Source organism: Bos mutus, chromosome 25, assembly GCF_027580195.1.
Source record: "Bos mutus isolate GX-2022 chromosome 25, NWIPB_WYAK_1.1, whole genome shotgun sequence".
In the NCBI taxonomy this organism is placed as follows: Eukaryota; Metazoa; Chordata; class Mammalia; order Artiodactyla; family Bovidae; genus Bos; species Bos mutus.
This window is the reverse complement of record NC_091641.1, coordinates 24,927,294-24,954,147: the sequence shown is the minus strand read 5'-3', so window position 1 is coordinate 24,954,147 and position 26,854 is coordinate 24,927,294. Positions and strand designations below refer to the sequence as shown.

At 43.3% G+C, this 26,854-nt stretch overlaps 1 protein-coding gene across 2 annotated transcripts in view; it reads left to right on the top strand.

The window, feature by feature from the left end:
• TMC5 (transmembrane channel like 5) overlaps positions 1–23,689 on the top strand; it is a 76,637-nt gene extending 52,948 nt beyond the window's left edge. For both annotated transcript variants that reach the window (XM_070362641.1, XM_005894424.3), the window contains exons 14-22: positions 245–342; positions 1,760–1,855; positions 3,741–3,816; positions 3,997–4,130; positions 9,409–9,582; positions 12,065–12,143; positions 18,073–18,177; positions 19,362–19,404; positions 20,167–23,689. In XM_070362641.1, the coding sequence (XP_070218742.1) occupies positions 245–342; positions 1,760–1,855; positions 3,741–3,816; positions 3,997–4,130; positions 9,409–9,582; positions 12,065–12,143; positions 18,073–18,177; positions 19,362–19,404; positions 20,167–20,213 (852 nt within the window). In that variant the 3' untranslated portion in view covers positions 20,214–23,689. The remainder of the gene's footprint in view (positions 1–244; positions 343–1,759; positions 1,856–3,740; positions 3,817–3,996; positions 4,131–9,408; positions 9,583–12,064; positions 12,144–18,072; positions 18,178–19,361; positions 19,405–20,166) is intronic.
• The last annotated feature ends 3,165 nt before the right edge of the window (positions 23,690–26,854 follow it).

Sequence of the window (26,854 nt, the reverse complement as noted above, 5' to 3'; positions counted from 1 at the left end):
AGTCTGGGTACATGAGGAGGGCAAGCCTTAATGGAGGAAGAAGGCGCACAGAAAGAGAATAAACACTCAGAAATAAACTCAGCCTAGAGATGCATTTCTGATGAGGGTGGGTCTGCTTTTCTGGGCACTCCAAGGCTCGATCAAACTAAGCTGCCAACTCCATTCTTATGAGACCAGGGGGGCAGCAACAGATGGCAACAGCCTCCTCCCGCATCCCAACCTCTCATTTGCCTTTGCTTTCCAGTGTTGGGAAACCCTCATTGGCCAAGAAATCTACCGGCTCCTGCTGATGGATTTTGTGTTCTCTTTAGCTGATTCCTTGCTGGGGGAGTTCCTGAGAAGGTAAATATTTGTCTGTCTTGAGTAATTAGTACCTGCTGCTGTAACTGGAGCATAGCATTGGCTGAGCAGGAAGTATGGGTCCCTTCTGTACTCTAAGTGTACATTGTCCTAAGTCTGCCTATTGTCCTTAGGAATATTGTTTTCTTCTGAAGTAACTGAAATTTCACCTTGACAGTTCTGTTGTCAAAGTTCATTTAATTCAAGTGGCCGTTTATAAGCTCCTGAGAAAGAAAGTTCTATAAATGAAACACAGAAACGGAGTCGTTTGAAATCATATCCACCATAGATCATTTTAATCTTCTAGTGTATGTATATTCTTCCAGATTTTCTGTGCATGTCCTGCTCTGTATGTGTGTGTATGTTTGCGTGCTAAGTTGCAAAACTGCTGTGGAGTTGGTACAGTGAGAATACCTTGTCATCTTTCCATGTTTGTACCTATAGATTTATCTTATTGTTTTCATTGAATTTAATTAATGCATTAATTTTTAATTTAGACCCCAAGTGTGCAGGATTGGGGCAATATCATCATTGGCCCATGTATGGTCCTCTTTTATTTATTTACTCATGTATTTTATAATAATATTATGAGCATCTCATTCCTAATAGACATTTACTTATTTCACAAGCTGCCTTAGTAATAAGATGGCATGACGTAATGCTGATTCCTTCCTCAGTGGGTTGAATGCCAAATTTCCTCACTCAGTCTACCCTAACTCACTTTTAGTTCAGTCTCTGTCCAGAGTCTGGACATAAAGGTGAGAAAGTTTTGTTGTTATTTTTTTGTCTTTTATAGCAGTTTTTTTTTTTTTTTTTTTGCAATTCTTCTGTATGAAAAAAAAATCAAAATGGTCTCAACTTTCTTCAGAATAAATGGGGACCTAGGTTTCCTCCTTGTGGATTTAGAAAACAGAAACACCATTAACTCATAGCTGTAACTGGAAGCTGAGAATTTTTCAGTTTATTTGGGTTCAGAGGTGCTGAGTTTAAATATAGATTTAAACTATATTAAAATAAAGGTTTAAAAGAAAGATTTAAAAGCAAAAAGTGGTATAAAGAAGATAATAGGTAGGGTAATTTAAATAATCTCATTTAAATAATACCTATTTTAGTAAACCTATTAATAATTAGTTATCTGTTTAAGTAGTAGGTGGGATAATTTAAATAATGTTCTCTAGAAATTTTTGAACCACTTTAGCAGTATCTCCATTTGAATCCTTTGTGTTAATTCCATTTTCCCTTGATTCCCTCAATTATTTCTTCTAAAACATGCTCATACTTGGAACTTTTCGAAAACTTGCAAGGGTAATCATAACTTTATTCCAAACTGGTGAAAGCTTGTTCTCCTTTGTTGATTGTGGGGAATCTTTTGAAGGAGGGAGTTCATGGTTTGTGTACTAACCTCATCATATTTTCACAGAATCATTGGGATGCGGCTTATCACAAGTCTTGGCTTACAGGAGTTTGATATTGCCAGAAATGTGTTAGAACTCATCTATGCACAAACTCTGGTGTGGTAAGTTTTGAAATTCTTGGTTTGCTCAGTGGTTCCCACCTGACTGTGAACTTGGAGTTTTGGTGGCAATGCCCAGAACCTGTTGTTTTTCAAAGCTGCACAGATGATACCAAATTCAGCCAGTCTGAGGACCATGCATTCATGTCCCAGAGTGTTCTCTTCCTTTATGAGGACTTCAGCCAAGAATTGACACGGAGCAGGGACCCCAACCTGAAGGGCAACCTGGATAAACTTGGATTGTGGGGTTGGCTCTTCTACTCATTGAGGTCACTGAACTCTGAGCCTCAGTCTCCTCATCTGTCAAATGCACATAGTAAGAGCTGCCTTCGACTTAGTGGATGATTAAGTCAGGTGATATAAGAAATCTGCTCTTCAATCTCAAATAGGCCATACAACTGTAAAGCACCTTATTTCCCAACTCTTTAAAGTTGCCCTGGGTGATTTGGCTATATGCAAATAACTCAGTAATGTCAATGAATTTATTTTGGGGGATGGTGAAGACTTTTTCTTTATGTAGCTTAGGTGGTACGTTTGCTTACTGCCAAGACGCCACTGGCAACTGGACAGTTTACAAAGTCCTTTTACCCAATGAACAGGATGCCACTGGGCAAGTTATATATAAACTCTCGCTAAACCTTCATTTTCTAATCTGTTAATGGGGGAAATAGTAGCACCTACTTTATAGACTTTTGGTGAGGATTAAATGAGAAAATGCATGCATTAAATGCTTGGCGAGTAACTGACTCAGAAAGGTTTATTATATGACTGTTGTCATCCTTTTAAGGGCTCTTTTTTAAAATTTGTAGTACAAAACACATAACCTAAAATTTACCATCTTAACCAGCCTTCCTGTTTTGTTTGGCTTGTCTATCACTGGACTGTTTTTGACTTTATATTCTCTTTTATATTGTTTGCTTTTTATAAACTTAAATACATTTAAATGAGTCTTTATTTTATCATCATCAATGGAAAATCATATCATTTGACTTTAAATTCCAAGTCATTTGAAAAATAAAATCAAACCCATCATAAAAAGTAAAATTCTAGCTAGATGCTGCTATCAAGGCTCTCAATCTAAAGACTACCTGTTTTTTTTTTTTTTTTTAAGGAGGTTGGCAAGTGTTAGGACTTAAAGACACCAGCACCCAAGCTGATATTTTCTTCCTTTGGCCTCAGCATTGGGGAGAATTAAAGAGCGAGGGCCCTTCTCCTTTGTAACAATGCAGTTTAATGCTTGTCCTGGCAGGACGTCAGGCCTTCTCGAATGCCAGATGAGTAGGCGGAGTTCACGTTCCGCATTTGGGACACCTGGGCGAGGCCTGTCCGAAGGCCATCTGGTGGTTTAACTAATTGCCAAGTGGGTAACGTTCTCTGCAGAATCTCTTTCCTAGAACTGTGGATTCTGGATATGGTGGGGATTTGCCGGGTTTGCCATATTGGAAGCAGTCCCCCTCTGTATGAGTTTTCTAGCGCTTTGATAATAAAGTACCACAGGTACTTTAAATGGTGGTTATTTATTAAATAATAAACCGCACGAATTTATTTTCTCACAATTCCGGAGGCTTGAAATCCCAGATCAAGGTGTTGGCAGGGTTGACTTCGCCTGAGGCCTCCAACCTTGGCCTGTAGATGGCGCCCTCACCCTGGACCCTCACATGTCCTCTTCCCTCTGTGTGTCCGTTAGGGCCCACACGAGGTGAGTGACCTCATTTTACCTTAATTGTCTCTTTCAAGGCCCTATCTCCAAACACATTCTGAGGTATTGGGGTTACGACTTCAACAAATGAGTTTGGAGGGACACAGTGCAGCCTGTAACACCCTCTCCCTTCCCCCCACACCCGTCGTTAACCCATTCCCTGCGCCTTCCCTCCCCACTCTCTCATAGGATTGGAACCTTCTTCTGTCCTCTGCTGCCCTTTATCCAAATGATTACTCTTTTCCTCATGTTCTACGTCAAAAATGTGAGTCAGTCTGAAGTTGGAACCAATTGGCTTTGCAGTCCCATATGACCCAGTGGTGGTTGAAATTGGGTGAGGGGGTGGTGGTGCTGGGAAGGGTATCAGGCAACTGGTGTCTAGCTGGAGTCCCCTTGGCCTGCTCCTCTGGCCGCACAAGAGAGGTGACTGCATCTCTTTCTTCAGATCAGCCTGATGATGAATTTCCAGCCTCCGAGCAAAGCATGGCGGGCCTCGCAGATGATGACTTTCTTCATCTTTCTGCTTTTCTTCCCATCCTTCACTGGGGTCCTGTGCACCCTGGCCATCACCATCTGGAGGTAGGAGATGGCAGCCTTGGAGGAGCGGGTGTTTTAAAATGTAGGTTTTTATCATTCTTCAGATATAGTGAGACCAACAGATCAGAAGGCCACTGCCACTGAAAAAATAATTGGTCAAGAAGCAACAGTTAGAACCAGACATGGAACAATGAACTGGTTCAAAATTGGGAAAGGAGTCCATCAAGGCTGTATATTGTTACCTTGTTTGTTTAACTTATATGCAGAGTACATCATGTGAAATGCTGGACTGGATGAATCACAAGCTGGAATCTTAGCCATCTTATTTAAAAGTGTATAGTTCAGTAGAGTTAAATATATTTACATTGTTTAGCTACAGATTTCTGGAACTTCTTCATCTTATGAAATTGAAAGTCTATACTTGCCAAACTCTGTAATTTTCCCTCTCCCCTCCTCTGTCCTCCCAGCACTTTCTACTTTGTTTCAATGATTTGGACTACTTTAGATATGTCGTGCAGAGTACATCATGAGAAACGCTGGGCTGGATGAAGCACAAGCTGGAATCAAGATTGCCAGGAGAAATATCAATAACTTCAGATAGGCAGATGACACCACCCTTATGGCAGAAAGAGAAGAACTAAAGAGCCGAAAGAGGAGAGTGAAAAAGTTGGCTTAAAACTCAGCATTCAGAAAACTAAGATCATGGCATCTGGTCCCATCACTTCATGGCAAATAGATGGGGAAACAATGGAAACAGTGACAGATTTTATTTTCTGGGCTCCAAAATCACTGCAGTTGGTAACTGCAGCCATGAATTAGAAGATAGTTGCTCCTGGAAAGAAAAGCTATGACCAACCTAGACAGCAAATTAAAAAGCAGAGATATTACATTGTGACAAAAGTCCATGTAGTCAAAGCTATGATTTTTCCAGTAGTCATCTATGGATGTGGGAGTTGGACCATAAAGAATGCTGAACACTGAGGAATTGATGATTTTGAACTGTGTTCCTGGAGAAGACTCTTGAGAGTCCCTTGGACAGCCTCTCTCTTTCTGCCATTAGGGTGGTGTCATCTGCATACCAAGTCCCCTTGGTAGCCAACAGATGCTATGATCTAGGGATTAATACATCCCAGTTTGGTCACCACCTGACAGGTGCCCAGTCTTGACTGGCACAGCCCCCTCACTTCCTCCAGGTCATGCAGGTTCCCAGCTGGGGAGAATCCAGGTCTCCACACAGAGAACAGAACGTCCTCTAATGAACTGAAAGGTCCGTCTGGTCAGGCTTCTTCTTACCCCTCCAACCTCACTTTCACTTTCTTGATGAGAGCTACAACCAACCTCAGTTCAGTCCAGTTCAGTCGCTCAGTCGTGTCCAACTCTTTGTGACCCCACGGACTATAGCACATGAGGCTTCCCTGTCCATCACCAACTTTCAGAGCTTGCTCAAACTCATGTCCATCAGGTCGGTGATGCCATCCAACCATCCTCTGTCATCCCTTTCTCCTCCTGCCTTCAATCTTTCCCAGCATCGAGGTCTTTACCAATGAGTCAGTTCTTCCCATCAGGTGGCCAAAGTATTGGAGTTTCAGCTTCAACTTCAGTCCTTCCAATGAATATTCAGGACTGATTTCCTTTAGGATTGACTGGTTTGATCTCCTTGCTGTCCAAGGGACTCTCAAGAGTCTTCTCCAACACCACAGTTCAAAAGCATCAATTTTTCAGTACTCAGCTTTCTTTATAGTCCAGTTCTTACATTCATACGTGACTACTGGAAAACCCATAGCTTTGACTAGATGGACCTTTGTTGGTAAAGTAATGTCTCTGCTTTTTATTATGCTGTCTGGTTTTGTCATAGCTTTTCTTCCAAAGAGCAAGCGTCTTTTAATTTCACGGCTGCAGTCATCATCTTCAGTGATTATGGAGCCCCCCCCCCAAAAAAATAAAGTCTCTCACTGTTTCCATTGTTTAGACAGCAAACAATGAGTCCCTTGGACTGGAAGGAGATCCAACCAGTCAATCCTAAAGGAAATCAGTCCTGAATATTCATTGGACGGACTGATGCTGGAGCTGAATCTCCAATACTTTGGCCACCTGATGCGAAGAACTGATTCATTGGTAAAGACCTTGATGCTGGGAAAGATTGAAGGCAGGAGGAGAAGGGGACGACAGAGGATGTGATGGTTGGATGGCATTACCGACCTGATGGATATGAGTATGAGCAAGCTCTGGGAGTTGGTGAAGGACAGGGAAGCCTGGTGTGCTGCAGTCCATGGGGTTGCAAAAAGTTAGACATGACTGAGCGACCAAACTGACTGAGTGCACAGCAAAGAGTCAAACCAGTCAATCCTAAAGGAAATCAACTCTGAATATTCATTGGAAGGACTGATGCTTAAGCAGAAGCTCCAATATTTTGGCCACCTGATGTGAAGAGCCGACTCATTGGAAAAGACCCTGATGCTGAGAAAGATTTAAGGCAGGAGGAGAAAGGGATGACAGAGGATGAGATGGTTGGATGGCATCACCGACTCAATGGACATGAGTTTGAGCAAACTCCAGGAGATAATGAAGGACAGGGAAGCCTGGCGTGCTGCAGTGCATGGGGTTGCAAAGAATCGGATGTGGCCGAGCCACTGAACAACAGCAACAATAAATACAGATCCCAAAGGAGGGGACCTGTCCCACCATGGGGGCCACGTGGGGAGGAGGCACCGGCATCTGTCAGAGGCAGAGAGAGAGAGTAGTAAATGTGGGCAGAAGTCTTTACTGTGGTTTCAGTGGGAGGAGAAGGCAAGGCAGGGTCAGCAGGCTTAGGAGGGGCAAATGTGAATAATCTCATTGGGCTCTGGGGTGTAGGGGCCATCTGGGGTAGTCTGGTACCTGGCACTGGTGGTGGGGGCAGAGGAACAATGGCCCAGAGTGTGAAAGCTTGAGAGAGGAGGTGGGGTGGGATGTGGGGTGGGTGTTGGTTTGCATATGAAAGACGTGCTTTGTAGGCTAGCCCTGGGAAAGGCAGTCTCTCTAGCATCAGTAAGGCCCCAGATGTTACAGATCAGAATAAAAAGACATGCTTCATTCAGTGTTTAGCCCAAGTTCCCTTGGTAACCAACAGATGCTATCACCAAGGGAGGAATACATCCGAGTTTGGTCACCACCTGTCAGGTGCCCCATCTTAACTGGCACAGGCCCCTCACTTCCTCCAGGTCCTGCACGTTCCCAGCTGGGGAGAAGCCTGGTCTCCGCACAGAGAACAGAACTTCCTCTAATGAACTGAAAGGCCCCATCTGGTCAGGCTCCCTCTCACCCCTGCAACCTCACTTCCCATGGCTCCATCCTTCCCCAGTCTCTCAGTCTGTTCAGGGTCATCTATTTGAAGTGCTCTCCCTGCTCTCTTTGCTTGACCTCTCCTCTCTCAGCTCAAAAGTCGTGTTGAAGATCTGCCCTTCGTGACCATCCCCATCTTCTGTGCATTCCCTTCTCCTCCCTTTCTCTCTCAGGGTGGTTTCCTTTCTTCATTTCCTAGTTCACGCCAGAAATGCCTTTGAATCTTTGTTTAGTTGTACCCTCACTGCTTGACCATCTTTCCCATTAGAACCTGGGAGGGCAGGTATCATGTCTGTCCTGTTTACTGTGGGCTCGCCAGGGCTTAGTATCTAGCACAGTCCCCACTACTGATCTCGAGGAGACAGCAGTGAGTGGTGGCTTGAAGCAGGATCGTAGTTCCCTGCCCAGGAATTGAACCTGGGTAGCCTGGGTGAAAAGCAGGAATCTTAGCTGCTAGACCAGGAAGGGCTAGAAGCTAGAAGCAAAATTTCCCTGGCTCTTACCATGCTTGAAAGCAAGAGTGTTTTAAGGAGGCAAAAACTGTAAAACTACAGTTTTTTTTCCCTACAAAAAAAAACTGTACAAAGTTTATTAATAGAGATGCAGTACAGTAAGTGGGTGAGCACACAGAGAAACAATTTTTTTTAATTTAAGACAAAGGCAAGACAGAGATACACACATGGAGAGAAAGGGTGTGAGCTTCCTCCAGTAAAGAGGATAAATCATTTATCTAGGGCATTTTTTCTGGGTCTTTGTTTACCTTTGGCCAATATCTTGTTTTTCCACAAAATACCTGTCCTGGGAACTTTCTCCAACATGCATGCTCACCTTTTAGCCAAGATGGATTCTAGCACAGAGGTGTGTGGGAGGCTTGGCATCACCTATTATGGGGTGGTGCCCCCTCCTTTTTAACCCCAAGGAGCCTTCTACAGATGTGTAGTTGGGGAGGTCTTCTTGACCTCAAGAATGAGAAAATGTGGTCTCTTTATCTTTTATCTGGGCAAGACTCAGCTCCTCTCTCCCTCTGCCATTGCGGGTGTGCTGTCACTTCAGTCGTGTCCGACTCTTTTGGGATCCCACGGACTGTAGCCCGCCAGGCTTCTCTGTCCATGGGGATTCTCCAGGTGAGAGTACTGGAGTTGGGTTGCCATTTTCTTTTCCAGCCCTTACCATTACTGTTCTCTCAAGTGTCCACTGGAGACAAAGTCCAGCTATTTACCCTGTTCCTGTGGTTATTTCTACCTGGATGTGTAAACAGAAGGCTGAGTGTAAATGTCTCACCTGGAGCCCATCTATGTCTTGCCTCAAGAAATATAAACAGGAGGCTAGTTGTAAATGTCTGGCCTGGAGCCCATCTATCTCCTGCCTCAGTTACAAGTTCAGTGGGCCTTTGTCAAATGAATGAGCAAATGAATGCACAAGGAAGTTGACTTTTTAGAATACTTGCAGAACTGGAACTTGGCAGCTTCAGGGCAGGCTCCTCAGTTGCAAGATGTTCTCAGTTGTCTCACCACGTTGGCTCTTTTCTCTCTTCCTATTCAGTTCTTGGTGCCTTCTAGTTTCTGCTTGTTCACAACTGACTTCATGTGGCCATTATTACAGCTCTAGCTTCCCTAGATTACAGCCTCCCCTCTTCGTATTTCCTAGTTCAAGTTCCTAAGGAAGAGAGTCCTATCGCCCCAGTTCATTTCTTTGTGCCAGGACACAGCTAAGGTCACAACCTGGTCTTTGGATTGGATCAAGTTGGATCCAAGTTGGATTAGATCAGTTGGATCAAGTGATCCTGCTGTCCAAAAGCTGGTCCTCAGAATACAGGTCATGAGTACAAAACACACCAGCTGGGCCTGTGAGCGAAAGGGTTTCCTTTGGAAGGGGATATGGATGGAGCAGGCAAGGATCACTGGTTCCAGGTTAAGAGCCCAGAAAGGACTGGGCTAGTCTAGAAAAACTATACCTGAGTCTGGCGCTAGAGATGTTTCCCTGTCCCTTGTTTTATCAGATTGAAACCTTCAGCTGACTGTGGTCCGTTTCGAGGTCTGTCCTTCTTCATTGAGTCCATCTACAGGTGGATCGACACCCTGAATCAAACGCCCAGCTACCTGTGGGTTGTTTGGATCTACCAGAACCTCATCGGGAGCGTGCACTTCTTCTTCATCCTCACCCTCATTGTCTTGTAAGTGGGGTTCTTCAGAAGACTAGAGGGGGAAATACCAACTCAACTCAGCATGCGGGCGGCTAGGCTTGGGAGGGGCGGGTGTTTGGTGGGAAGGCGAAGACTGCAGCACGGCTCAGTGTTCTGCGTCATCCCAACTCTGCTCTTGAATTTTTCTAGGAGTTATTTAATATCTTGTCCTTTTTGGGGGGTCTGTTTATGAATAAAGGAACACCTGCTCTGCTCCCTCTTAAGATTTAACATGAAAACAAAAAGAAAAAAACTGGATGTGAGAATGCTTAGGGAAATTACTATGTGATTCTTTTTGAGGTTGTGACTATCTTAAAGTGGATTGGGCATTATTGATATATGGGTTAGTGTACTTTCATTTTCAAACTTTAAAATGATTTCTAACTTCTTATGAAAAAGCGGAAGATCTGCCAAGACTGGACTCCTTTTCCTGCAGGAACAGTAGGTCTGCTGACGGCTGCTCCTCTTTAGACCGAGAAGGCAATGGCACCCCACTCCAGTACTCTTGCCTGGAAAATCCCATGGACGGAGGAGCCTGGTAGGCTGCAGTCCATGGGCTCGCTAAGAGTCGGACACGACTAAGCGACTTCACTTTCACTTCTCACTTTCATGCATTGGAGAAGGAAATGGCAACCCACTCCAGTGTTCTTGCCTGGAGAATCCCAGGGACGGGGGAGCCTGGTGGGCTGCCGTCTATGGGGTCGCACAGAGTTGGACACGACTGAAGTGACTTAGCAGCAGCAGCAGCTCCTCTTTAGAAGCCAAATTCTGATGGCTGAGCTTGTCCGTCCTCACACAGAGACACAACTCAACAGCACAGCCTAGTGGAGCCAGCTGATGCCAATTGTTGAGTGACCCCTGGATTTTACAGGTGGAAGTGCTAAGACTTGCAGAGACAGGGATAGTTCCCATGCTGTAGAGTCTATTTATTGTAGAGGAGGCTGGAACCTGGGTCTCCTAGCTCTTGGTCATGCTCTCCCTCCCAACACTGGTTTGCCTTTGGCCTCCTTACTTAAAACCGGAAGTTCTTCTGTCTTGCTCTTCCAAACTTCTAATTCCCTGGGGAGCTTGTGAGAAATGCAAACTCTCAGCCCTACCCTGACCTATAGCATCTGCTTTTTAACAAAATCCCAGTAAGTCTATATCACACGGAAGTTTGAATAGCACTGTCCATATTCCCAAACTCTGGCTACACATTAGAATCATATACACTGAAAAAATACTGCTCGGGAGTTCCCTGGTAGCCTAGTGGTAGGGATTTGGGGTTTTCACTGCTGTGCCCAGGTTCAGTCCCAGCTCTGAGAACTGAAATCCCACAAGCCAAGAGGCCAAAAAATAAATAAATAAAATAAGTTAAAAATACTGTTAAGGACTTCCCTGGTGGTCCAATGGTTGGGAATCTGCCTGCTAATTCAGGAGACACAGCTTTGATCCCTGGTCTGGGAAGATTCCAAATGCCTTGGGGCAGCTAAGCCTGTGTACCACAACTACTGAAATTCGTACTCTGCAACAAGAGAAGCCGTTGCAATAAGCTTGTGCACCGAAACTAGAGAGAAAGCCTTGTGCCGCAACCAAGACCTAACGCAGCCAAAAATAAATAAATGTGTTGTTGTTTGTTGTTTGGTCCCTAAGTTGTGTCTGACTCTTTTGTGACCCAGGGGACGGTAGCCCATCAGGCTTCTCCGTCCATGGGATTTCCCAGGCAAGAATACTGGAGTGGGTTGCAATTTCCTTCCCCAGGCGATTGTCTGGATCCAGGGATTGAACCAGGTCTCCTGCTTGACCAGCAGATTCTTTACCACTGAGCCACCAGGGAAGCCCCCAAATAAATAAATAATAATAAAAATACTGTTAAATGTTTTCAGCACAGAAAAAGAAATAATAATCATGTGACATGAGGGAGTGTTAGCTAACACCATGATAGTAATCATATTGCAATATATAAAGGTGTCAAATCAACACCTTAAGCGTACTCAATGTTGTATATCAATTCTATCTCAATTTAAAAAATTAAAGTAAAACTAGATTGGGGTAAAATTTGCATAACTATATGAAGTAACTAAAACTCATTGAATTACACTCAAAATGAGTACATTTTGTAGTATGTCAACCATGCCTCAACAAAGCTATAAAAAGAAGAAAAGATACTGATGCCTGCCCTCGTGCTCAAAAAAGCTCAATTAATTGATCTGAGGAGGGGCCACGGCAGGAGTCTTTTCTCCACTTCTCAGGTGATTTATGTGTAGAATCCTGAGGACTATTGCTATAATGAAGTTAACCTCTAAGTCACCCAGATACAACTTTGCAGGAACACTGGCTGGGCCAACATCCATCTGTACGCAAATATATGCATTCCTATGTACCCAATTGAAATTAGGAGCCTGCAAAGCATTGGAGAGAGCGTCTGCCATTCTTTCTTTCCTGAAAAGCATTGGAGAGAGTGTCTGCCATTCTTTCTTTTCTTCTCTTCCAGAATCATCACTTACCTTTACTGGCAGATCACAGAGGGAAGGAAGATTATGATAAGACTGCTCCATGAACAGATCATTAATGTAAGTCCCATTGGACCCCTTTTTACCCTCCCCACCTTTAACATTCTGTAATGAAAATTTTCAAACATCATCCAATCTAGAGTATAGTAGAATGAACCTTCCCACCACCCAGCCCTGACCACCATCAACATTTGTGCACTCTTATGTCCTCTACACTGTCCCTTTGCTGTAAATCTCTGGGTTATTTTCAAGAAAATCCTGGCCTTTATATCATTTTATCTATAGACTCTTTCATATTCTTTTAAAAAACATAACCACAGTACCAATCATCACACCTAAAAAAATTAATAATACCTTACTATCATCTTATAGTCAGTCAAAGGCCAGATTTCCCCAGCTGTCCAGTTAATGTCTTTTTACAGCAGGATTACTCAAGTAAAAAATCTGGAAAAGTGTCACATGTTGCATTTGGTTGATGTGTCTTTACCGTTTCTTTCAATCTCTAACTGTTCACACCTCCTTCTTCTCTTGCCACTTATTGTTGAAGAAACCAGGTCATTTGTCCTGCAGTAGTTCCCTCATTCTGGATATATCTGAGTTTCAACTCTGCAGTGGTGTTTAATTTTTTTTTTTTTTATTTCCTGTAAATGAATGGTGAAATTCAAAGACCTGATTCAGTCCAGATTAAATTTTTTAGCCAGAATAATTCTGGCTTTAAGTCAATATTTCTCATGGGATTATCTCATAACATAAAATGTCTGATCGTCTTCTTTTTTGTATCTGAAGAACGATCAGTGGGTCCATGCTTGGTCAGCTAACCTATCCATCATAAAGCTTCCCAGCAGTCTTTCAGCTAATGGATTTAGCAGCCTTTGATGAGTATAGTCCATAGGGTTGCAAAGAGTCAGACACGACTGAAGTGACTCAGCATGCCCGCACGCCTTTTTATTCATTGTCCATTTATTTCATTAGGGATTGCAAAATAGTGGTACTCTAATTCTAGAATTTCTTCTGCATTTATTAGCTGGAATTCTTCTATAAAAGAAGAATTTTTACTCATCAACTGTTAGAGCACGTTCAAATACCTTCAGGAGAGGAAAGATGAGGTTAAATACATGACTCCCTTTATTTACCTGTTTTCCAAATGATGATTCAGTCCTCCAGTGTATTTGTTTCTAGGGCTGCAAAGCAAGTACCATAAATGTGGCAGCTTAAAACAACAGAGATGTATTGCCTCACAGTTCTGGAGGCCGGAAGTCCAAAGCCAAGTTGTCAGCAGGGTTGCTTCCTTCCGAAGCTCAGAGCAAGAGTCTCCTCCCTACCTCTCTCATTTTTTCTGGTGGCTGCTGACTAACCTTTGCGTTTCTTGGCATAACTTCATAACTCCCATCTCTGCCTTCATCTTCACAGGGTCTCTTTCTCTCTTTGTCTGTTTCTCCTTCTCGCCTAAGAACTTCTCACTGAATTTAAGGTTCATCCTCATCCACGATGATCTCATATTAAAAAAAAACCTTTAACTTAATTACATCTGCAAAGACTCTATTTCCAATAAAACTATATTCACAGGTGGTGGGGTTTGAATAAGAATAACTTAAACATATCTTTTAAAAGGAAGACACTATTCAACTCACTAAACCTAGAACCTCCAAATATGGCCAATGAGAAGTTATTATGAATTAATAGATTTAAGTATGTGTTGGCATCTTTCAATTGTAACCATTTGTTTATGCTTAAAATAGTCTCATCCTTTGCTAGAAGAAATCCTTTTGAATTAGCTCCTCAGTTCTTTTGACATGATCCCAGGAGTCTTGGGTTGCTTCCTTGTTCTCTGGAAAGATAAGATGGTCTGGACTCATCTTGTTCATTTCCTGTCCCAGAATAGAAATTAGGCATTTCTTCAAGGAGTCCTGATCAAATGGTATTTAGAGATCAAAGTCTGGACACGGAGAGATGGTCATTGCTACTGGGCTAGTTCCCTTTTCTTCTAAATACCAATGTAACTGTGAGCACTTATGTCTGAAAATATGAGGAAGAAGCAGGACACTATAGGAGTCTATCTGCTTGAATCTTTGGGGCTTCAGATTACTTGAGTTGGCACATTTCATGTTGTAAAGAAAGAGTATTGGTTAGTTGTTGATGTTGGCCAGTCGCTAAGTTGTGTCCCACTCCTGGCAACCCCATGAACTGCAGCATACTAGGCTTCCCTGTCTTTCACTATCTCCTGAAGTTTGCTCAAATTCTTGTCTATTGACTCACTGATGCTATCTAACCATCTCATCCTCTGCTGCTCTCTTCTCCTTTTGTCTTCAATCTTTCCCAGCATCAGGGTCTTTTCCAATGAGTTGGCTCTTCATATCAGGTGGCCAAAGTATTGGAGCTTAAACTTCAGCATCAGTCCTTCCAATGAATATTCAGGGTTGATTTTCCTTTAGGACTGGCTGGTTTGCAAGAAGACTTGTGGTCCAAGGGACTCTCAAGGGTCTTCTCCAACACCACAATTTGAAAGCATCAATTCTTAGGGGCTCAGCCTTCTTCATGGTCCAACTCTCACATCCATACATGACTAGTGGAAAAACCATGGCTTTGACTGTATGGACCTTTGTTGGCAAAATGATGTATCTGCTCTTTAATATGCTGTCTAAGTTTGTCATGGGGCTTCTCAGGTGGCTCTAGTGGTAAAGAACCTGCCTGCCAATACAGGAGAGTCATAAGAGATTGAGGTTTGATCCCTGGGTCAGGAAGATCCCCTGGAGGAGGGCATGGAAACCCACTCCAGTGATCTTGCCTGGAGAATCCCATGGACAGAGGAGCCTGGTGGGATATGGTTCATGGATCACAGAGTCAGTCACAACTGAGCCTGCACACATGCTAAATTTGTCGTTCCTTTCCTTCCAAGAAGCAAGCGTCTTTTAATTTCATGGATGCACCCAACATCCACGGTCATTTTGGAGCCCAAGAAAATGAAATCTGTCACTGTTTCCACTTTTTCACCTTCTATTTGCCATGAAGTGATGGGAACCAGATGCCATGATCTTAGTATTTTTGATGGGTTAGTTAGCTAAGCTCTTTTCCACCTATCCCCAGAAGCATTACCCATAGTTTTCTGATGCAACATTGAATGTTTGGGGCAAGTCTTATGATGATTTCAATGTGGGAGGGATTTGATGTTAAAGCTTTCTGTTGTAAGAGTAGTGTCAGGTAAACTCAGGAGTTACTGGGATGACATCATTTCAGGAAGGCACCATAGACATCATGCAGATCTGCCTGCCTGGGAGTCTTGCCCGGAATGTGGACGACAAAGATGGGGTTGCTGTCTCTAAAAGAACTCAAAGAGACTGGGAATAGGCTCAGAACAGTCATTTCAAAACTCCTGGTTCCTTGTTAAAATTGCAAATTCTTATTACCCTTCCTTCCTCCAAGCAATAGAGGCAACAGATAACATTTTGTTGAGCACTTATTGATGCCTGGCATTGTGCTAAGTGATGAACAAAGATTCTTATTTAATTTTTACTATTCACTTTATAGCACATTCATTTCTTTAACCTCTATTTTTAAATTAAGGAAATGGATGCTTATAGAGTGAAGCAACCTGCCCAAAGTCACAGGGCTAGTAATAGTGGGATTTGAATCACGCAGCTCCAAAGTTTATGCTCTCAGCTACAGTGCAACTTTGCCTCCTGAGTCAAAATTCTGTTGGGCAAAGCCTATGAGTTTGTAGTCTTGCAATCTCTCCGGGTAATTCTAATTCACACTTGAGTAAGAAAACAGTTGCTACAGACCAGAGATTTTCAAACAAGTTGGCCACATCCAAGACAGCTGGGGAACTTGTTAAAAGCACCAATTACCATGGACAGCTCTTTCTTACAGAAGAATTCAATTACTAAATGTAGAAAGAATAAGGGAAATAGAAGGCCATTATAAACCAAATATCACAGTAATAATTGTTGCAAGCAAGATCCACGGGTGGATGCTAAAATGAGTGGGTGAAAGTTTAGGAAGAAACAAGGGCATGGAAAATGGGATTGACCTAGACTGGACAGACCATGAGGTGAGTGCTAGCTCATCTCAGCACTCTCTTATCTGTAATAGACTCATAGGAAAGTGATTCCCCCTCCTGGGGAAGGCATACCCCATTCCTTTGTTCTCTTTCCCAATTCAGGAATTATTTGTCAGGGTCTACTTCGTTAACACAGATAACTTAAAATTTTTTTTAATATATGTATTTATTTTTGGCTGTGCTGGGTCTTCACTGATGTGTGGGATTTTCTCTAGTTGCCCGGAGCAGGGGCTACCCTCTTGCTGCTGTGTATGGGCTTCTCATTGCGGTGGGTTCTCTTTTTGTGACTCCCAGTGAAAGGCTGTTGCTGAACCATGAAAGATGCCAGGATTCTTGGCCTCTGGAGGAGAATTCAATCTGGGGCCAGAGATGAGGCTTTATCACTCAGACCTTTTGTGTAATAAAGTTTTATTCAAGTATAAAAGGGATAGAGAAAGCTTCTGACATAGACATCAGAAGGGGGCAGAAAGACTGCCCCCTCGCTAATGTTAGCAATGGAGTTATATATATTTTTAATTACTTATTACAGTGAATCAAAAGAATGGAGGTTGTAAAGACCTTACTAGCTGCTGCTGCTGCTGCTGCTAAGTTGCTTCAGTTGTGTCCGACTCTGTGCGACCCCATAGACGGCAGCCCACGAGGCTCCCCCATCCCTGGGATTCTCCAGGCAAGAACACTGGAGTGGGTTGCCATTTCCTTCTCCAATGCATGAAAGTGAAAAGTGAAAGTGAAGACGCTCAGTCGTATCGAAATCTGGTCTCACTCCCATAATTGACATTTTAAGAAAACAGGATTAGCAAGGTTTTTTCCAGAGACCATCCTCAAGCAGGATACATTATTGTTATATAATCCTAAGGAATGTGGAAGAAAAAAAGTTTGTCCTTTCTTCCTCCTTGAGAATTCCAGACCCCTCTCTCCTTGGGGACCGCTGGACTTCTTATCAACCTGCCTAGGAACTGACTCTCTCACCAGGCTCTAGAGCACAGGCGCAATAGTTGTGGTGCATGGGCCTAGTTGCTCCATGGCACGTGGGATATTCCCGGATCGAGGATCAAACCTGCGTTTCCTGCATTGGCAGGTGGATTCTTTATCACTGAGCCACCAGGGATGCCCTAACACAGATAACTTTGACAAATAAAATATATTTGATATTCTTCACTGCAGAGCTATAAGCTTTGACATTCTCAGTGGAAGGACAGGGCAGACCCAGGCAATGCTGGGTGCCCAGAGAGTGCTCCAGGGCAAAGGGCATGCCAAGAGGACGGATACTATAAACCGTTTGTCCTGGGCCCTCTGACAATGGTGTGTAGGTTGCTTCTCGCAGCAGACTAGAGAAAGCTACTACTCAGCCTGCTAGGATAATTGCTTTAGAGGAGAATATTACAGTTTAGGAAGGCTATGGGGGTTAATTTGGTTTTGCTGTGAGATGTTTCTTTTCTCTCATCAATAGTAAACATGGCAGCAGTCTCCAGCCTCCACAGGGTCCAGGACCCTGTGCTGTGTGCTGTGCTTAGATGCTCAGTCATGTCTGACTCTTTGTGACCCCATGGACTGTAGCCCGCCAGGCTCCCCTGTCCATGTGGCTTCTCTAGGCAAGAATACTGGAGTGGGTTGCCGTGTCCTCCTCCAGGGGATCTTCCCAACCTAGGGATCAAACCCAGGTCTCCCACATTGCAGGTGGATTCTTTACTGTTTGAGCCACTGGGGAAGCCCAAGAACACTGGAGTGGGTAGCCTATCCCTGCTCCAGGGAATCTTCCCAAGATTGAACTGGGGTCTCCTGCACTGCAGGCAGATTCTTTACCAGCTGAGCTCCCAGGGAAGCCCGTCCAGGACCCTACCTGCCTAAAAATCAACATTTCCACCATTTGCTTCTCAACCCCACACCATCATCCATTCTCCATATTTTTGTTTTTGTTTTCCTTCTTGGCAGGAGGGCAAAGACAAAATGTTCCTGATAGATAAGTTGATCAAGCTGCAAGGTATGGAAAAGAGAGCAAACCCCACCTTATTTACGCTGGAAAGAAGAGATTTGGAGGTGAGGCTACAGGCTGCCTTGGGATCCCTGTGACAAGGATGTGCCCTCCTGTGAAAAGTGCATCAGGAGCTAGAATCACATCTGGGCCTTACACTTTCTGTGTTTTAACATTTCTTTACTTTTATTTAAAAATACAGTATGCATTCACCATATTCTATGCCTGGCCATGTTCTAGGTAATGTAATATCATGGTAATATCGTGGCAACACAGTAAGGCCCTTCCCTCCTGGAGCTTGCATACGTCTTCCTATTACCCAGCCATACAGAAGTGTGTCCCACTGGGATGAAAAATGCCTTGAAACTTCACCCTACTAGGTTATTGCTTCAGTGTATAGTCTTCCAGATCTTTCCCCCAGGCATCTGCATGCATCCATACATCTACTAACATTCTTGTTTATTTATTTATTACAAAAATGGGCTATATTTTATACATAACTTCCCCTCTCCCTGCTTAAAACTGTATCTCAAACATTCTTTCAGTTTGTACATACTTGGACATTTGGGTTGCTCCCAGTTTTTTTTTTAATACTAAAGACAACGTGTAATGAAACTTTTTTGTTATAGTTTTTGTACGTGAGTGTTTTATCTGCCTCAGGCATATGCATGATAATGTTAATAGATATTGCCATATCATGCTCTTAAAAAGGTTTCGCAAATTTTATTCTTACCAAAAGGGTTTGAGAGATCCCTAGAACCCTGCTCTAGTACCAAAGCCTGCACTGACTTCACTGGTATCCTAGAAAATGTGGATAAACAGTAAACCCATGTTAATTCAAATGCTACTACTTTTGGAAGTTATGATCTTGTCCAAAGAGACTGCCAGGTTGTTTATTGTCTGTGCAAATTAATACCACCAGCACAATACGGGTAAGGGACTTAGAGGCCCAGCTCAAAATTCTATCACCGCAGGGACCATGAATATACCTTTGCAGCCACAGGTCCTAATATATTACCCGGTGTGTTGTAAATGTTCAGTAAATATATGTGAAATGAAAGATTAAATGAATGGAATCACTGTCCATAAAAAATAGAACGTTTGATATTTTTGTGACTGAATCTTGACCTTAATCTGTCACCTCTTAATTTTAAAATGGTGGGGCTCGCAAGTCTTATCACCTATGCAGCAGGATCTGAGGTCAACACAATTTTCTAGTGATGAGATTTCTTGTTTTCTTCTTTTTTAGCAATGGGGCCCTCAGCATGTCAGGCAACATGATGCTCCTCGAGGTGAGTACCTGACTGGCACTGATGAAGGTCTGATTCATCCAGATGATAGATCCCAAGACAGAGGGTCAAAACTACTTCTAGATTAAGTCATCCAATTGTAAGAACTGACCCAAACTGGCTTCAGCAAAAACTTGAGAATACTTCTTGCCTTAGGCATAGCCAGAAGCACGGACTCACAGGATGTCACAAGACCTGGTTTCCTTCTGTTCAGTTCTCCATGTTATTTCCTTTCTTAAATGATCTCTTGATATTACAAGACAACTTTATTAGCTTCTTGTATCTTTGCAGATTCAAGTCTAGTGGTCAGGAGACCCAGAATTCTCTTTATGTTTCATTTGATCTGAATGGGTGATATACTCATCCATGAATCAGTTGCTGTGATCAAGATACTGTGATGACTTCATTGGCCAGATCTGAGTCACAGGCCTCATCTTTAGGTATAGGTGGTACCACATAGAGACCACAGGGACTGAGAGAATGGATAAAGGTAGTTTTCCAAAGAAAACCTGTGACTGATGCCAGAACAGGAATGAATATTGGGGAGGAAATGGACAAACAAATAAACCCACTCATCTTTTTGGAATAGCATTTCTGATACCTCCGATGGTGGGAATTCAAGGGGCAAAGTTGAAGAAACTTAGAAGGAGGAAGCAGGGAAAGCCTGAGAAGCTGTGGGATCTTGAAAGCCACTTTGGTCTTTCCAGTGGAGATATGGGCCAGTGTGCATCTGTGCTAACATCTCTTCTCTTGTATCAAACCCAGACCTGAGATTCAGGCAATCATTTCAAGAAGATAATCCAAAGGCCTGATAATTATCGTGGCACCCAGACGCCAACCAAAGAAGGAAAGAAGATAAAGATGGAGCATCTTCCTCCGTGCCACCTGGGCCTTTAGGTGCTTCCCAGATGGGGAATTCAAACCTTTAGCCAGAAGTGGAAACTGACTACAGTGGAAATACTGAAGTAAAATTGGGCATTCCCTGTTGGGTTTTTTATACCTGAATTGCTGATTTTTCCAGACAAAATATTTTAGATTTTCCAATAAAGACAGTTGTAGTATTTGAACTGGTTCACAAAAACCTGGGAAGAGTTACAGTTTCTCTTTAAGAGCTATGTAATGAATTCTTGGTCCTTAGAAATCTCCCCTCCCAGTACTCCCAGACCTGGCAAAGGTTTGGAGACTGGTGCTAAGACAAGAGGTCCAGCCTGAATAAAAATGTGATCCTCACTCAAGGATGTGAAGCCTCTAAATTGTGGAACCTGCATTTTTTCATGACTTGGAACTAAAAATAACCCCATGTTACCCCAAAGTGAAAGACAACCAGAGGTCTCATCTATGAACTTTGTTGCGTATTGAGTACATGAGTCTTTCAGATTGGACTGGGGTGGGGATGTGTGGACAGGGATTCTGTCCCTGTGAGGTTTTATACATGATCATTAGAGTCTTAGGTTGAACCAAACATGAAATCAGTGGTGATGTGTGGAATATACGTGTATGTATATGTGTGTACATAGGAATGCATATTCATTGGAAGGACTGATGCTGAAGCTGAAACTCCAAAGCTTTGGTCACCTGATGCAAAGAACTGACTCATTGGAAAAGACCCTGATGCTGGGAAAGATTGAAGGCAGGAGAAGGGGGTGACAGAGGATGAGATGATTGGATGGCATCACTGAGTTGATGGACATGAGTTTGAGTAAGCTCTGGGAGTTGGTGATGGACAGGGAAGCCTGGCATGCTGCAGTCCATGGGGTAGCAGAGTCAGACATGCTTGAGCAACTGAACTGAATTGAACTGAATGAATGCATATACATATGAAGCATTCTTTTGCATATGCCAAATAATTCACAAGGCATGTGAACTTTACCTAAAACTGAAGGGCCCAGGAGAAAAGAGCAATTACCAAATTACTCCAGAGGAAAAATCTCTTGAGTGATCACTGTCATGAAATTCAAATGGAACTGAATTTAGAAAAAATTTAAGATGAATTTGAAATAAAACATCCAGTCAGTGCTCAATCATTGGTTCACATCATTGACTTATTTGTTCAGTAAGTCATTCATGAGTTTAATTAAGCTCTTTTAGTATCATCTTTGCTAGTGGTTGCTGTAAGTGTTCATTCATTTGTTCCACAAGGATGTGCCAAGTGGTGGTGAACAAGATGCTGCACAAGTCAAGACACAGTCTCCACCCTCACATGCTTATTGTCTAGCAGATCACTTTAATTTTAATTAATTAAACAATAATTATAGCAGGTGTCATGAAGGAGAAGCCCAGGGAATTATGGGAGACAACCTGTCCATGGGGTCAGTGAAGGCAGTCTGTGGAATTGATATTTGAAGGGATTTTCCCTCTATGTGTTATCCTAATGCTGCTTGTGCCTCTTTGGCTTTTACACTGAAATGTGAACTCCCTCGGAAGCATCATTTTTGCTTACTTCCCATATGCTCAGGGCTTGTATCGGAACTTCTCCATCCACCTCTTGTCTCCACTTCAGTGTGGCCCCACTTCTCCTGGAAATTCAAGCCCGGGAGTGTTGTGTGTGCAGGTCTCACACATGGAGTTGAGTGTGCAATATCCTCACATCCATGGTCTCGAGATACATTTGGGGGATACATGAGTTCGCTAGGGCTGCCATAACCTGTACCACAGACTGGAGGCTTCAACAACACACGTTCATTTTTTCCCACAGTTCCAGAGGCTGGAAGTCTAAGATCAAGGCGTCCACAGTTGGTGTCCACAGTTTGGGTTTCCCGCTGAGGCCTCTCCCCTTGGCCTGTAGATGGCCACCTTCTTGCTCTGTCCTCATGTGGTCTTTCCTCTGTGTGCACACATCCTGGTGTGCCTTTGGGTCCCAATTTCCTTTTCTTATAAGGACACCAGTCAGATGGGATGAGGACCCACCTTGATGGCTTCACTTTAACTAACTCACACGTTTAAAGGATTTCTCTCCAAATGTGGTTCATTCTGAGGCACTGGAGGTTAGGTCTTCACATATGAATTTTGCATCAACACAGTTCAGCCCTCCTGGGGCAACTTGCCCCTGCCAGGCAGGAATTCTCATCAGGCAGCTGGGCTCTCAATGCTGGCTGAGCTCAGGGTCACACAGGGAGCTGGCTGTTCCAATAGCCGGGCCCAGGCCTTGTGCCAGACCAGCTCAGTCAGGCATCAGTGTGTGCTGTGCTAAGTCGCTCAGTCATATCCGACTCTGTGTGACCCTATGGGCTGTAGCCTGCCAGACTCCTCTGCCATAGGATTCTCCAGGCAAGAATACTGGAGAGGGTTGTCATGCCCTCCTCCAGGGGATGGTCCCCATTTTTCCCTTAAAGCTCTCCAGATGGTGTCAGTGGGAACCCAGGGCTGAGAACAACTGAGCTAGGATCTAGAGTAGTTCTTTCTGAACTTAACTGACCATAGAAGTCACCTGAGGCACCTATTAAACATTTAAACAGTGAACTTAGAATATTGCATCAAATATTTCTGGGACCATTGCCCATCTTCCTCTTTCAAAACTTGTCTTAATTAGCTCAAAACGATCAAAGTAACATATGCTTTCCAAGAGTTACCTGAAAGCTGGATAATCCCTGAGGTTTTAAGTATTCAAAAAAGATTGTCTGTCTTGAATTTCTACAGGTTCTGATCCTTCAAATGTCCACAGTGAATCACCCAATTCATTTTTTTACAAGGCAATGAGATGACTTTGTGTGAAGTTCAATTATAAGGATTAAAAAAATCATGACTGACATGTTTTTATAATCTTTGAATTGAGGACAGGTGGTAAGAATTAAACTCATAAATAGGAATTGTCTCAATAGGTAGCACTTGATGGTACCTCCTTAAATTCCCACAGTGTGAACTTTTTCATAGTATTTATGTATCTGATCAGGGCTTCCCTGGTGTCTCAGATGGTAAAGAATCTGTCTGCAATGCAGGAGATCCTGGTTTGATCCCTGGGTCAGAAAGATCCCATGGAGTAGGAAATGGGAACTCACTCCAGTACTCTTGCCAGGAAAATCCCGTGGACAGAGGAGCCTGGTGAGCTACAATCCATGGGGTCGCAAAGAGTCAGACATGACTGAGCAACTAAGACACACATGTGTCTGATCGACAGTGAGACATGGACCACTGGGAGGAGCTCAGGTGTGGAGCAGAGTGGGGCCCTCTATTTCCTTCATGACTACACCTGCCTGATGCAGGTAACACCTTACACCTGTGTGGTGGTCTGATCCATCCAGTGCTTTCCCCATTTCAATCACCCAGGGATCTTGTTATACAGCTTATTCTAGGGAATCCCCTGGTGGTCCCTAGGGACTCGGTTGGGACTTGGCATTCTCACTGCAGGGCCCTAGGTTCTGTCCTTGGTTGGAAAACTAAGATCCCACATGCCTTGCAGTGTGGCAAAAAAAAAAAAAAAAAAAAGCAGATTCTAATCTGTGAGCTCAGGGATGAAGCCCAAGAGCCTGCATTTCTATCTAGTGCTGTGGGTCTGAGGACTACACCCTGAGTATGGTTTTATGGCTCCTCCATACTTTAAAAATTTTTTATCTTTGTAACAACAGTATTATACTGTTGACACATCTCTCAAAACACATTAACATTTTTTCCCTCATTCAAATCTCTTAACATTATTGCTATAGGACAATTGGTACAAGTTTTATAATCTCCATTTGACAGATGGAAACTCAGGCACACACAGGTTCAGTGATTTTTCTGACGTCTCATAGCAGGTTACTGGCAGAATTTAGCACTTTGTTTTCTTTGGCCCAGTGGTCTTCAGACTTCAGCAAAGATCATAACCAACTGGAGGACTTGTTAAAACACAGATTGTGAGCCTGACCCAGAGTTTCAGGTTCTAAGAATTTGAATGGGCTCTAAGAATTTGCATTTCTAGCAAGTTTCCCTTTAGGCTGATGTTGAATAACTGTCTCCATGATATTGTGATTTATATGAAATGTATAAATATATATCATCTGAATGACCAAGTATATATATTGGTCATTCAGATGACCAAAATTTGTCTCATGTCCATATAATCAAAGCTATGGTTTTTCCAGTAGTCTAGCCATGTATGGACGTGAGTTGGACCATAAAGAAGGCTGAGTACTGAAGAATTAATGTTTTTGAACTGTGGTGCTGGATAAGATTTTTGAGAGCCCCTTGGACAGCAAGGAGATCAAACCAGTCAATCCTAAAGGAAATCAACCCTGAAAATATATTGGAAGGACAGATGCTGAAGCTGAAACTCCAATACTTTGCTCACTTTATTTGAAGAGCTTACTCATTGGAAAAGACCCTGATGCTGGGAAAGATTGAGGGCAGGAGAAGAAGGGGACAACAGAAGATGAGATGGTTGGATAGCATCACTAGCTCAAATGGACATGAGTTTGAGCAAACTCTGAGAGATGGTGAAGGACAGGGAAGCCTGGCATGCTGCAGTTCTAGCGTCATGAAGAATCGGACATGACTTAGCGACTGACTGAACAACAACATTTGGCCTTTCTCTATAGTTTCTGGCTTCAATCTCCCCAAACTCTTGGAATCTCCTGAGCACTGAGTAATAATATCTTTTTGCTCTGTGAATGAGGTGACTTTTGGAAAGCACCTAAGGTTGGGGTTCAGTTGGTCAATGGAGCCAACCACATGATTAGAGAGTTGGAATTTTCACTCCTGACCCCCTTGATTGCTGGGGAGGGGAGAGGAGCTTGAGGTTGAATCAACTGCATTGGCCAGTGATTTAGTCAAACATTGGGCTTCCCAGGTGGCTCAGCAGTAAAGAATCCGCCTGCAGTGCAGGAGACGCGGGTTTGATCCTGGGCTGGGAAGATCCCCTGGACGAGATCATAGCAACCCACTCCAGTATTCTTGTCTGGAGAATCCCATGGACAGAGAAGCCTTGCAGGCTACAGTCCATAGGGTTGCAGAGTCAAACACGACTGAAGGAGCTGAGTATACACACATGCAGCTATGTTATGAGCTTGTCTTAGAAACCCAAAAGGATAGCTTTTTGGCCTTCTTTTTGGAGAGCTTCCATGTGAGGGAAACAGAACACTTCTGTGTGCCCCCATGCCTGGCCCCAAGCTCTGCGAGGACAGAAGCTCTTGTGGAGGACCTTGCCGGATGTAGCTCTTCATCTGTATCCTTTAACATCCTTTCATAATAAATCCGTGATCTAATGAGTAAGCAAGTTTTCCTGATCATGTGAACCATTCTAGCAAATTAATCAAACCCAAGGAGGGGATCCTGGGAAGGCCTCATTATAGCCAGTCAGTCAGAAGTGCAGGTAACAACCTATGCTTGCAACTGGTGTCTGAAGTGGATGGAGGGTGGTCTTCTGGGACTGAGCCCTTTACCTGTGGAATCTGATTCTGTCTCTGGGTAGACTGTGTCAGAACTGAGTTGAATTCTGGAGGATCCTGCCTGCGACTGAAAACTGTTGCTGATGTGGGAAACTCTCCACACACGTAAAACATTGGAGTTGGGTCCAGGAACCCTTTTCAGTCTCAGAGGACAGCATTCTTTGGGAACCCTCTGTCCAGCTGATAACAATCCTCTTAACACCTGGTTTCTGCTGTTAGCGTTTGAGAATGAAGTTAGATAAAGGAACACACAGGGTCATTAATCTTCAGTATTTTTGATCAAAGAAATCAAATAACTTTGACCCATAAGTGGGTCAGTGGTAAAGAATCCACCTGCCAATACAGGAGATGCAGGTTCTATCTGTGGGTCAGGAAGATCCCCTGGAGTGGGGCATGGCAGCCCACTCCAGTATTCTTGCCTGGGAAAACCCATGGACAGAGGAGCCTGGAGGGCTAGTCCTTGGGGTTGCAAAAGAACCAGACATGACAACTTAGCAACTCAACGATACATCACTCCATGCTAAAAGCTTGAGTGAACTTAACTTCCACCCTTCTTTGTCCTCAAAGCTGTGGTTAATTGTCCTATTGAAGCATTAGTCCCACTTTAGGAAACAATGTTATTTAGAAATTCATGTCTAATAAAGAGTATTTATGACTTAGTGAAATTCTTGTCAAGATGACTGAAGACACTAATTTCCAAATAAGAAAATGAGTAGTTTTATGAAATAAGCAGTGTTTCTCAAGTCTTTTGAAGTAACCCTTCTATGTTATCTGTCTCCAGCATCCAAGGCAGTCCAATGAACAGCAGGGGGTGTGATTTTTATCCCTACTGATTTTTTTGGAAAGTGCTATATTTTGATGGCTCATTGTCAACCCTGATGAATCATTACACTCCCAAATCTTTACCTAACTCTAGCCCTGTTTCCAGTTTCCTAAAGGAAGTTTCCACTTGGGACATTCCACAAACCATTCAACTTTTATTGTCTACTGCGATAGGCACTGTTGGAGTGCTGGGAATGTTTCTCATGATTGAACTCTTGCTAAGAGCCAGACAGGATGATAAACCTGGGTTTAGAGTGGGGGCTCTGGAATTA